Here is a 12287-nt window from a genome sequence, read left to right on the forward strand (position 1 = left end):
AAAGTGACACATCTTAAACAACAACTATCTCCCTTCCCTTTCCTGGGTTGTATGCAAATGTTATGCCAGGTGAAACCACCATGGAACTGTCAGTCTCACTAATCACGACCAGCCGCTATTTCTGTTTCAACAAGTTCTACCTGTCTAGCGTGTCAGCCTGAGGATATGAAGCATAGCTGGGCGCGCCTCATTGTGTGAACGCTGCACTGATATCAGACGAGCACTAGTATTTGAATGGCTGATAAGCATACGTTAGGAGACGGTAGGAAGGACTTTGCTGGTTCTCTGTTGGATCCCAAAGTTTATTCTGCCATTGATGCTGCAGACAGGGAGCAAGGAGACCAGAACCTTTGGCCCAGGTGAGAAGCTTTATATCCGACTCAGAGTACAATACTACAATTGAGTTTATACTCTCTTCACTATATGCTACCACCAACGTGGCTTTTAAAGTTAAGAGAAAAATATCCTCTGATGTTGCTGGATTATGAAGTATAGAATCTTATTGAGTAAAATATGAAAGATGTATGATAATACTGGTACGTCATCGGTATCGGCTGAAATTTTAAACACTGGTATCTGTCAATTTGCTCATATTCAATGATGAAGAAACCATATAATATATGGGCTTTTTCAAATGTTCTGTGAATAAAGAATAAACCTTTTTGTATTCACAATGGGCGGCACGCTGGTGCAGTGGTCAGCACTGTCACCTCACACCAAGAAAGTTCCGGATTCGAGTCCCGGCTCGAGCACGGGATCTTTCTGTGTGGAGTCTGCATGTTCTCCCTGTTCCTGTGTGGGTTCTCTCTGGTACTCCAGCTTCCTCCCACAGTCCAAAGACATCAAGAGGGGACCAGGTTAATCCAGACTCTAAATTGACCGTAGGCGTGGCTGTGAGTGTGAATGGTTGTCCGTCTGTATGTGTAGAAGATGGACTGATGACCAGTCCAGGGTGAACCCTGCTTCTTGCCCGAAACCCACTGGGATAGGCTCCAGCCCCCCCGCAACCGTTAACAGGATAAGCGCAAGAAAATGGATGGATGGTATTCACAATGTTCATGAACATTTTTCAGTATGCCCTAAATGTAAATAACTAAACTCATTCTCATATTAGTATTGTTAAATATCTGCCAAGGTAAGTGGTGAAATGTTGGCATATTTGATATCAGCAAATATTGTGCATCCCAAAATATATACTTATGTCTGAGTGGTACTGGATTGTTGTGCCTGATGATGGCTGGCATTTGGAAATAGCTTTTTCTTTTTTTTTTTAGCATCGGTCAGTGTTCTTAAGAATTACTTCACATAATGAGCCATGACTGGCGAAACATCAGATGTCCTCTCCACTAAAACTGTTTTATCAGGGTAGATATGAGAGTCACGCAACAGGTTTGCTCTGAACTGTCTTTCGAGCGACTCCAGTCGGAAACATACTAATTAACGCAGCTCTAGAGCTTCAGAAGCATTTTGCGGTTGTTTGATAGTCACACGCAGGAGCACAAGTTTAACCTTTTTATGAACTCAACAGTCCAGGTTGGAACATGTGGGCCAAAGTTACGTTCTTATTAATGTTACAAGGATTAAGAAGAACGAGCTGACTTTTGCAACATCCATCCATCCATTTTCTATTCTGCTTATCCGTTAAGGATCGTAGGGCTGGAGCCTATCCCAGCTGACACTGGGCGAGAGGGTTCACCCTGGACAGGTTGACTTTTGCAACATGATTGTGCAATCGAAACACCTTGGGGGGGGGGGGGGGGGGAACATCAACACACAATCAAAATGACAATTTTATCGCGGGTCAAATTCGATTAGGTTTTGAGAAAGTTTACTTTTGCTAATCCTAAAGTTTTATTTGCAAAGATTTGTACACTGTTAAACTGAGTCTTGTGCGCAGGACTTCCACTGAAAGCCGCTGTCTTTGTCAGTCTCGAGCCAAGCTGTCACTCAAACGGATTGTAAACAGTGAAGCTGGAAGACTACGTGGCTAAAATACCTCAAGCATTTTTATTTTGCACGATTGTTCATGAAAATAAACCAACACATATCTGTGAATGACAGACATCAGTTTGGCTACAGAATCCTCCGCGAAGACAAATATTGCTGCGTATTCTCGCTCCTCAGAACACAGGGGTTTGCAGTGGTGTTGCTGCTACTGGCCAGGAATCAGCTACTGTAGGTGTATGTTTGCCAGGATCTTTAATTAAAGTTTACAGCTCCATATTTAAAACTCCACTCCTTCATGCTGACAGACCCCTGGCAAGAAAATGGATCCTGATGCTGTTTATGGGGACCTGCCTCCTCTTCTGCGCCAGGATGGTCATGCCAATCTGTGCCGTCTCAATGGCGGCCACTTTTCACTGGAGCAAGATCGATTCTGGTCTTGTTCTGGGTGGGTTCTTCTGGGGCTACTGTTTTACACAGATCCTGGGGGGACATGCCAGTGACAAGTGAGTGATTCACACGGCTCTTCATGGCATATTTATTGTTCCGTGAGACTTTGAGGGTCAAGATTTGACCCGGTGGATCTCTGATCTTTTAGAGTGGGGGGAGAGCGCGTCCTGGTAATCTCTGCAACCTCATGGGCTCTGGTCACAGCTGGGACTCCTGTGCTTGCCCGGCTGGGCTCCAACACACTCATTCCCATGGCCATGGCCAGATTCCTTATGGGATTATTTCAAGGTGAGTACCAGCACCAGTTGCAGAAAAAATACTTTTATTGTTGATTATTTGATAACAGTATGTTGGGGTTTTTTTCTTCAAAAATGATGTAATGTTGGTCTGGAGCTGTTCTCAGAACATGTTCTTAATATTCAAGTCTATGCACAGTGAGCTGGACTATTTTCAGTGAACAGACACTGAAAAAAACATGACATCCTTACTCTTTGCGTAAATTAAAAATTGAACGTGGAAACAATTAGGGTGGAGTTTTGCCCCGATGCACGCTTCCCAACACACACGCGAAAACTGCAACCAGATGATCAACATTATTCTTCAGTCCTTCAACAGCACTTAAACAACCGAAGTGATACGATGAGCAACAGCGTGGTAAGAACACCTGATAACAACATGTTTGCCAGGATTAGCTGCTATGTAGAGAAACAACACAGCTAAGCTCTGTCATCTCCACAGGGTTGGCAGCTCTGTCTGTGGCTCCTGCAGTCTGTCTGTTACAATGTCCTTCAGAAACACACTAAACTCCTGTTGTTCTTGGCGGTTGGGAAAGTGCCGTCCATTCCACGTCTACTTCAAACTTTCCTGTCTGTGTGACAACATACTGGAACAACCAGTATCTAGATGTGACTGGCGCTAACCCAGTGATTAAACAATCATTAAAGATTTGGGCACAGTTCAGACGGAACTTCTCACTCAATAACTTACCAATTAATGCCCCTATTGCAAAAAATGGTATGTTTACACCCTCTCTGATTGATGGTTCTTTCAATATTTGGACTAAGAATGGATTAGTTTTACTTAAAGATTTATATGTTGATGGTCATTTTGCTTCATTTGAACAGCTGAAATTAAAGTTTAAACTACCTAACTCTCAATTCTTCAGGTACTTGCAGCTTCGCAGCTTTGTTTCCTCACACTCAGCTCACTTCCCATCATTACCACCCACCTCTCTCCTGAACTCCGTTCTAGAACTTCATTCCTCCGCTAAAAAGATTATTGGCAGAATATACACCCTATTCAGTTCTTATAATTCAGAACCCCTCTGTCACATTTAAAAAGACAATGGGAAGAAGAACTAGGCACAGAACTTACAGAGGACATGTGGGAAGCTGTATTAGACAAAATACATTCATCTTCAATATGTTTAAGACATAAAGTAACACAATTTAAAATTGTACATAGATTGCATTGGTCCAAAACAAGACTGGCCAAATTTACGCCAAATATTGACCCTAACTGTGACCGCTGTGGAATAACACCAGCAACCATATCACATATGTTTTGGCTCTGTCCAAAACTAATAGATTTTTGGCAAGCTATATTTAAATTATTTTCGGATATTTTGGAAATATCTATCGAACCTCTGGCCATAATAGCCATATTTGGCACTATACCCCAAGACTTGCGCCTTAACAAAAGTAGCCAAAATATGATAGCTTTTGCCACACTGCTGGCAAGGAGACTTGTACTTCTTAAATGGAAAGACAAACTGCCACCAACCTTTAGACTCTGGATCAGGGATCTTCTTCATCATTTGACTTTAGAAAAAAATCCGTTACACTACAAGAGGCTGTGTCTCTGACTTCTATATCACCTGGCAACCAGTACCAATAAACTCTGCTACCCCCTAACAATTTGTTCTTTTCTTTTCTTGAATGTTAATAAATAATGTTATTTATTATCTTACCTTTCTTTCCCCCATTTATTTATTTTTTGTTTACTTATTTTATTAGTAAATGTATTCATTTGCTATGTATTTTTTGCCTTTGAACTCCTTTATTCCTTTTTCTCTCTTCCTTTTATACCTTATTTGTGGTTTTATGTTTATAAATAATTTATCATACGTAAACTATGCTGTATTATATCATACTGTAAAGCTCTAATGGTGCAGTGGATAGTTCAGGATTGGGAGGGATTTTCCTAAAATATGTCAAATTGTATGTAAATTTCTGTTTTGTATGACCTAAAGAAAACAATAAAAATACTTTGAACAAAAAAAAAAATCCCGTTTTAAATTTGAACGCACAGAACAGACTGGATCAGGCTGAACTATTTCATAAAGAAGCTGTGTAAGATTTCCTCAAAGCACCCTTTGAACATGTCTCTTGTTTGCTATTCAAAGACATTAGAGCTGGTATCTTCCTCACACCAGTCCCCGACGACAACTGACTGAGTGACTGAAATCTCACAGGAATTCTTTTATTTCTGTCTGAGAATCTCTCTCTAAAAAAAAAATGTCTTTTAGGTGTATTTTTTCCATCGTTGGCCAGTCTGTGCTCGCAGCGTGTAGTGGAAGGGGAGAGAGGGTTTTTAATGAGCACCATGCACAGCGGTTGCCATCTTGGGTATGTTGCCCACACACACACACACACACACACACACACACACACATACACAGAGTTTTGTGAGGGAAACAGACATTTCTCTAACTGAAATGTGTCCATTCGTAACTCCAAAGTGATCATAAAAAGTCATCTTTCCATCTCTTTAAAGAACGATACACTGATTTACCTTAAACTACTTGGGCTTAATATAACCATAACCACTTGTTACCAAATGCCAGTGGTGGAAGCAGTATATAAACCTAGTACTTGAGTCAAAATACATTTACTTCTGATCAAATATTACTCCACAAAAAAAATGCAAGTCGCTCAGTCAAAATCTTAATCGAGTTAAAGTCGTGGTGTACTTTCTTGTAAAAATACTTGAATATTCAAAAGTGCAATCTCTTTAAAATATCAACATATTGATTTATTATTTTAAGGATGCCTTTGCAGATCTGTTTAGCTTTCTCAGGTTGGTTGGCGAGCACTTGAATGCACAGATGTAGATCTTTCCTGGTAAACACAAGCAACACTTCCAACAATACTGTTGCAATTATATATCTTCATCACCTGCTCATTTCCCAACATGCTTTGAAAGAAATTGTCTGTCAGGCTTGTCTTTTCACACACGCGTGTATCAGGTTTCAAAGAGCTGGATGGTGCACCAGCCCGCAGCTCGTAGCCAATCCCATTTAAAAAAAGAAAACCAACAGCTGACGTCAAAGATTCCGATTCAAAGTAGCAACAATAATCATAGAAAATAGTTTAGTCAGAAGTACAACATTTGTTTTTGAAATGTAGGAGAGAGAAATTCTTCAGCTTCCAAAGAGACAAATACATACTGTAGGTAAAGTTGTTTCTCTTAAAATGTAATTAGTACAACACTCAAGTCCATCTGCTTTGTCCAAATCCACCTCTGACTAATCCTAATCCAGATTTACCTGAACCTTCAGCCTACAAATTTTCAGACTTTAATTTTGTTGCTGAAAGGAATTCAAGTCACCTCAGTGTGACACACACAACCACACACACTCGAATCTACATGGAAACACATCAGATGTCCTCATTGCATTGCTCTTTCAGAACGTTGTTGACAGGCGGACTGGGCTCCCTGATGTTGGACCAGTACGGATGGGAAAGCTTGTTCTACAGTGTTGGTTTTCTGTCGGGACTCTGGGCGCTTATTGTGTGGCTGTGTTTCTTGAGAGGTGCAGTAACTTACTATCTTCAATGAGTCCCTGAATGAACCTAAATATGTGCCAGATCTTAGATTGATGCATGATACTGCAAAGCTATGCTCAGGCCTGGCTGTGTGGGAAATCAGGGCTCTATTCCTGCATATCCTGTTGCCTTTTTAGCTAACATGATTTGGTCAGCTAATGAGGAGGAGGAGGAGGAGGGGGAGGAGGGGGAGGAGGGGGAGGAAGCATTCCAACCAACCCAAGATGACAGCGCAGAAGGAGTTATTCTGCTTTTGTTTAGATTTGTGTGGAATTTCAAAATAAATGTAAAATAATCAAACATGATGCTGTATTGTTAGTCTGAATCATTTCCTAATTACTGCATTATGATATAATTACAGCGACCTTAAATGACTTATACATATATACATGACACAAGATTCTAGCCAACCTGAATTACCTTGACAGGTAATACTTCAGGCTAATTATGCTTCAATTGTCAAGAAACAACAAGATGCTTCTCCTCCTGTTTTACTTCTATTTTTAGCCACACTTGCGGCAGGGGTCTATGGATGGCGGTGCCTTTGAACCTGACTGTTCATGTCATTCAGAGTCAAATCTCTCTATAACAATTGGATGGTTTCCTTTGAAATTTTGTGCAGACGTTCACATTGAAGACAGGGAAACTTGTGCTTTCTTCCTCTATTGATGAAGTCAAAAGGTTAACCCAGCACTTTCAGGTTTACAAATCAAATACCTGCAAAACAAATAGCTTTTCCATCTCCTGTAAATTGTGGTCAGCGATAATTTGCAACATGCTAAACTAAGGTGAACATGGTTAACACTGTACTGAACTCCTGCATGTTAGCGTTGCCTCTGTGTACACAGCCACTAGTCTGGACTCTTAAGTCTTGTACGTAGCATTTGTACTATTTCCAGTCTCAACAGTGGATAATGTGTGATTCAGGTAAGGCTTACCCCACGCAGATGGAAACAAACAACAACTCGCAATGGAGTTTGTCAACTGCACACTGGCTGAGTCTTTTCAAGAAGCCATCTGTCTGGTACAGCTTAAATCTTTGTAATCCTTCACTATTTACCACTACATGATGATGGTTTGAGTATCAGCCTAACCCCATCTCTCTCTCTCTCTCTCTCTCTCTCTCTCTCTCTCTCTCTCTCTGTGTCTCTCGAAGGGCGATGGTATTTGCTCACATGTGCATTTGCAGCACTTCCTACACTTTACTGTCATGGTTGCCAACATACTTTAAAGAATCATTTCCCCATGCCAAGGTATTTCTTCTCTCCAATTCTTGTCTTTTAGCAAACAAACACACTGTAGGGATGTTTGTCCTCCTTCAGTTCAGTTAGCTTGTTTAAATTCCACATGGACATTTCTCCTCACCTGTCCATTCTTGCAGGGATGGGTTTATAATGTAGTTCCTTGGTTTGCTGCTATTCCATCAGCACTTGTTGGAGGCTATGTTTCGGGTTTCCTCATCAACCAAGGTAACCAGTGTCATTATTATTCATTGATGATTATGTTGATGTCATACATTCTAGTAAAAATATGTAGACAGATGTTTTTAGTCTATTTTCCCCCCCCTTACAGGATACAGTGTAGCATGTGTGAGAAAAACAATGCAGGTAAGTTGGAAACATTTGGGAATAAGTCAATGCGCCATAGACGGTGTTAGAAATGTGGAAAAAAAACCTTGAACACAGAGACTTTTCAAGTTTCTACATGCAAGTTGAACAAAGCAGTCTACGACAAACACCCTCAGGACAGCGAATGAATGTAGGAAAGCTCGAAAATGAGAGAAACTGCCTACATTTCTTTATACTGAGATACCGACGACGCAAAGTCACACCAAACAGCTCGCGGCTAAATTCCACAGTGAAAAACCATAGACAGATGACGTCAGTTGTCTTTGATTCAACCCATCGTGTGACTAACCCCTTAATCTTCATGTTGGGACTTATCCTATTTGCTTTATCCAATGCTGTAAAAACTGCATAATTTTCAAATTTGGTTGAGATTAATAGGGATGAACAGCAATATCAGAAATGTAGTGAGTGATTGCAAAATCCAGATCACTGTTGTGGATTGTGTTCATTTGCCTGCCCTCTTGTTTACATTTAGATTGCACACTTCGCTATCAAATAACTCCCCACCATCTGTGTGTTTGTTCCTCCTCAGTTCCTCGCCATGGGTGGATCAAGTATATTCATCATGCTGCTGTCTGGAGCGGTCACATTCCCCTCTGCTGTGATATTCGTTTCTGCTGCTATAAGTATAGGCACCTTCACCAGCAGGTACAGTGGTTAAGGTGCAACTGACACATTCTCCACACTCGAGTACAACAGCAAAAAATGAAGATTGTTGAGGCTCCTGCCCCTTTTGTAAGAAAGAAAAGTAATTCTAATGACTTCCCACTGTCAGTGACATTGGACAATTAACTCATGATACACGCGGTCAAGGAGTTTCACTATCTCGGGGTCTTGTTTACAGTCGTGTGTAAAATGAAACACGAGAATGATGGTGGAATGGATTTACACTCCAGCCCCCATCTATGGCCACAAGCAGCCAAAAACAGGCTTAGCTTTAACAATAGGATGGGGAGCTCAGACACCTGGAGCGTAAACGTATAATTGCGGCGTTCTGCAACCGACGAGCGACATGTCAACTCCATAGCAACAATGTTGTGGGTTTAGATGTTGTGGATACTTACATCTATTTTACACAGAGGAGGGGCGGCAACATCAGCATTGTATTCCTGCATTAGAAACGCTGTGTAAAAGCAGCTAGTGACTCACTATCACCATTCACTACAAATCAGTATAATGAGACAGGGTGACCTGGACCAAGCTGGTTATCAATATTACAAATAAAAAATATACATATTTATTTTTTTGGCTAACAATGTTTTTTTGGCAGTGAGAAGCTTCAGAATCCAAATTTGAGAAATTATGGATCATACATGAATACAAGCTACCGTAGTTTTCCCTAACAAGCGGCAGGAAGCCAGATGGTGTTGGATCCTACACATGGGCCCTTCAAGTGTACATATATATATTATAATTTAACCTCATAGTATTTGTAAATAGAGCTGAAAGGGTATGTAATAGAAATGCAGAGTTGCTGGTTGTGCTGTGGATTTACTTGTACTGTGTTTTACTTTGTTTCAGCGGCGTGTCTGTCAATGTACAGGACCTGGCCCCGTCGTGCGCTGGCGCCCTCTACGGTGAGTTTCCTACGGCCAACACTGTTGTTAGAGAAGTGCTGCTGGCTGGAAACCAAAAACATAATTTATTTATTTACATTTTTAATTGTTCTGACGTTATCCACAAATGATGAAACCTACCAATGCTGGTGAAATTCTCCATTCATTGTCAGATTTTGTGCTCTTTATTTAAACATTTTTAAACAAATGGGTGAATATTTGGTTCACGTCCTCTGCCAGGATGAACTGCAAGCACTCCAGTCCGATCGGTTTGAGCTCTACTTTGGTATCAATCTGCTAAACAAAGAATATTAGCGAGCTGGCATTAGCCTCTCAGTTGGCAGCTGCTTGGTTGTGATTTAATGTGTGAATAATTTGTGTTTTTCTGCACCAGGTTTTATGAATATGTTGGGTGCTTTCATGGGTATGTATCTAAAATATTGGTGATAAATGACTTTGTCTTTGAATTATAATGTAAGCTGTGCCTGAATCTGCATCTGAAGTGCAGAAATGTGTGTTATTTAGTGTTTTTTTTTTTTTTACTGTGTTTGTGTGTGTGTTGCTCAGGGCTGGTGATGGTCTCAGTGTCGGGCTACCTGATCGAGGTCACCCTGTCGTGGACCACAGTGCTCTCCCTCATCACCTTAGCCAACATCACGGGTCTCGGAGTCTTCCTTTTCTTTGGAGATGCTCATCGTGTTGACCTGGAGGATGATAGCTAGTCATCTGAGACTTCCTGATATACAAATACAATAAGAATGGATATTCACATTTTCACCCATAGTCACATTTTTTACAAACAAATTTGCTGAATGAGTTATTTTTGAAGGCTGCACGGTGGTGCAGTGGTCAGCACTGTGGCCTCACAGCAGACTTTTTCTCTTGACAAGGAAGAAACTTGAATATAAGGTTTTCTGCTGCTGTTTTACTGTAAAAGTTACGCTGAATAACTTCGAGTTACATTGTATAAATGTTTTCCTGTATAAATATATATTTATTTAGGAGCATCTGGCTTATTCTCCTTCTGAGCCGTTGTGCTCCTCTCAGTCTGTTCTCTTTCGGTGGCTCGTGGTGGAAAGTTCTACCAAATTTATCTGTTCTGTCAGTAAGATCCGAGGACACCTCCAACATCTGAATAGGCCTCAGTGACGTCTTTAATGTGCACTTCTTTAACTGATGACACTTTGAGTTGTCTTATCAGATTTGATAGACTGTGCTTTTTAGAGTCTCATTCATACAGTGGCCAGGGATTTTGGGCCCGGGCACCAAAGGCCCGAGGAACCCTGTGCGACTGCTGTAACCGCATCTCCAGGACCCAACTGACCCATTCAACCTTCTTGTTGTGGTTCATTGGGTAGGGGGGAGGTGTGAGGACACCCCATTTAGTATAATTAGCGAAAGCATAGTTCATCTCATTGTGAACATAAAACTAGCAAACAGGTTGATTTCAACCACTCGCGGACTCACATGCCCACCTCTCCTGGAGGAAAACTGGGTGACATATTCTCGTCCTTTCTTCTCTCTCTCCTTTCATTCCCTCCTTTTCTTAGACCCAGACTTTGTTTTTGAAGACATTGCTGCAGCCTTAACTGTGCAACTGCAGCGGCACTGCTGACTAGCGCCACTCAGGCAGGGCTGTACCATTTCATGTAGATACAGGAGGGGGGTGGGGTGGATGTGAATATACCCAAATAAAGTATGCGATTGATGTACATTTTATGAGACAGAGCGACCATTTGTGTTGTCACTTTATGTTGAACAAAATATGAATTATGATTTAAAAAGAACATGATTTTATTTTTTATGTTTATTTATTTTTTGGGCCCTCTGTCAGTCAAGGGTTCTAAGAATCATCCTAACTCTTCTCCTCAATAGGCGCCCCTGGCCATGAAATGCAAATTACAATAAAATCGAGGAAACTTCGACTGTGAAAAAGCGCAAATAACAAAACGAACAGATGGGAGAAAAAAAAATAAGAAAACACTTTAATGTTCAAACATTGTTGCTGTTTTGGAAGGGCCATGAACCAATCATCGATGAATGTTATTGACTAGACTTATTTCAAGTATGAAGGGGACAGACTGTGTTTTAAAGGCAGTTTCTGACACACTCCAGTAGAAGAAATGTCATTTGTAAATTAAAATGTAAAGAATTGTAATTTCACAGTGTTGTAATGTTTTCTGTTCTTTTGTTTGTTTGGGTTTGGTTTTTTTGGGGGGGGGGCGGGTGTTGTTGTTTTGTTTTTTTACAGCCAGTTTCTTGTGATGTTGCCGTTTTGATTTCTGTTTTGTCACATTGAAACTTCACAGCCGCTTTGATCTTGAAGCTGGGATATTATCTCCCTTTAGATAGAAATGAGTAAATATAAAACTAGGAGGTTTATTTACACACGTGCAAATGTTGACATGAATATGGATAGGGATATGAAAAGCTACTGGTCACGGTAACATATAAATGCATGTAGTGTTAATAGAGGAAGTATAAGAGGAAATAGTGAGTGAGTTGTAGACATAATACTTGATAGATTTGTCCACTGCCATTCTGGATATAATTGAAACTCTATTCAATAAAACCCTGACTTTACAAATCCTTAGTCTTTTTTTTATCATTATTATTCCCTGTAAAAGTAAACAGAACCTGAAGTTGTTTTCTTCCTGGAAGGATCATACAGGTGATTTTCACTGCTGAAAATTATTCTTGTGGTCCATCATCAATACTTGTAGTTCTGTAAAGAATTTTGTTGGCAATCAGTAAATATGGAGTATCAGCACACTCTCACACCAACATCCACCATGAAAGGCTGCAGTTTTACACTTTTTTTTTTTACATAAAAATTCTATGATAAACATAGAGTTGAGGATTAATCCAGCTGCCTTCAGCTT

The 12287-nt window shown here is 40.5% G+C and overlaps 1 protein-coding gene across 3 annotated transcripts; it reads left to right on the top strand.

Moving 5' to 3' along the window:
- The first annotated feature begins 218 nt into the window (after positions 1–218).
- Positions 219–12029, top strand: LOC147255566 (voltage-gated purine nucleotide uniporter SLC17A9-like). Of its 3 annotated transcripts, XM_086213353.1 has the most exons (13): positions 219–359; positions 2253–2450; positions 2543–2682; positions 4922–5021; positions 6084–6208; positions 7149–7245; positions 7378–7474; positions 7603–7690; positions 7794–7828; positions 8382–8497; positions 9371–9426; positions 9800–9829; positions 9973–12029. In XM_086213353.1, exons 1-13 carry the CDS (start codon positions 235–237, stop codon positions 10125–10127), a joined length of 1362 nt encoding a protein of 453 aa, XP_086069479.1. In that variant the 5' UTR covers positions 219–234; the 3' UTR covers positions 10128–12029. The 3 variants fall into 3 exon arrangements, with proteins under 3 accessions (XP_086069479.1, XP_086069480.1, XP_086069481.1); XM_086213354.1 differs by lacking the exon at positions 7794–7828; XM_086213355.1 differs by lacking the exons at positions 7794–7828; positions 9973–12029 and having other exon boundaries at positions 9800–9966.
- Positions 12030–12287: the final 258 nt, after the last annotated feature.

The sequence above is a fragment of the Aulostomus chinensis genome, chromosome 9 (genome assembly GCF_037954235.1).
Source record: "Aulostomus chinensis isolate RoL2024-O1b breed Wild chromosome 9, RoL_Achi_v1.0, whole genome shotgun sequence".
In the NCBI taxonomy this organism is placed as follows: Eukaryota; Metazoa; Chordata; class Actinopteri; order Syngnathiformes; family Aulostomidae; genus Aulostomus; species Aulostomus chinensis.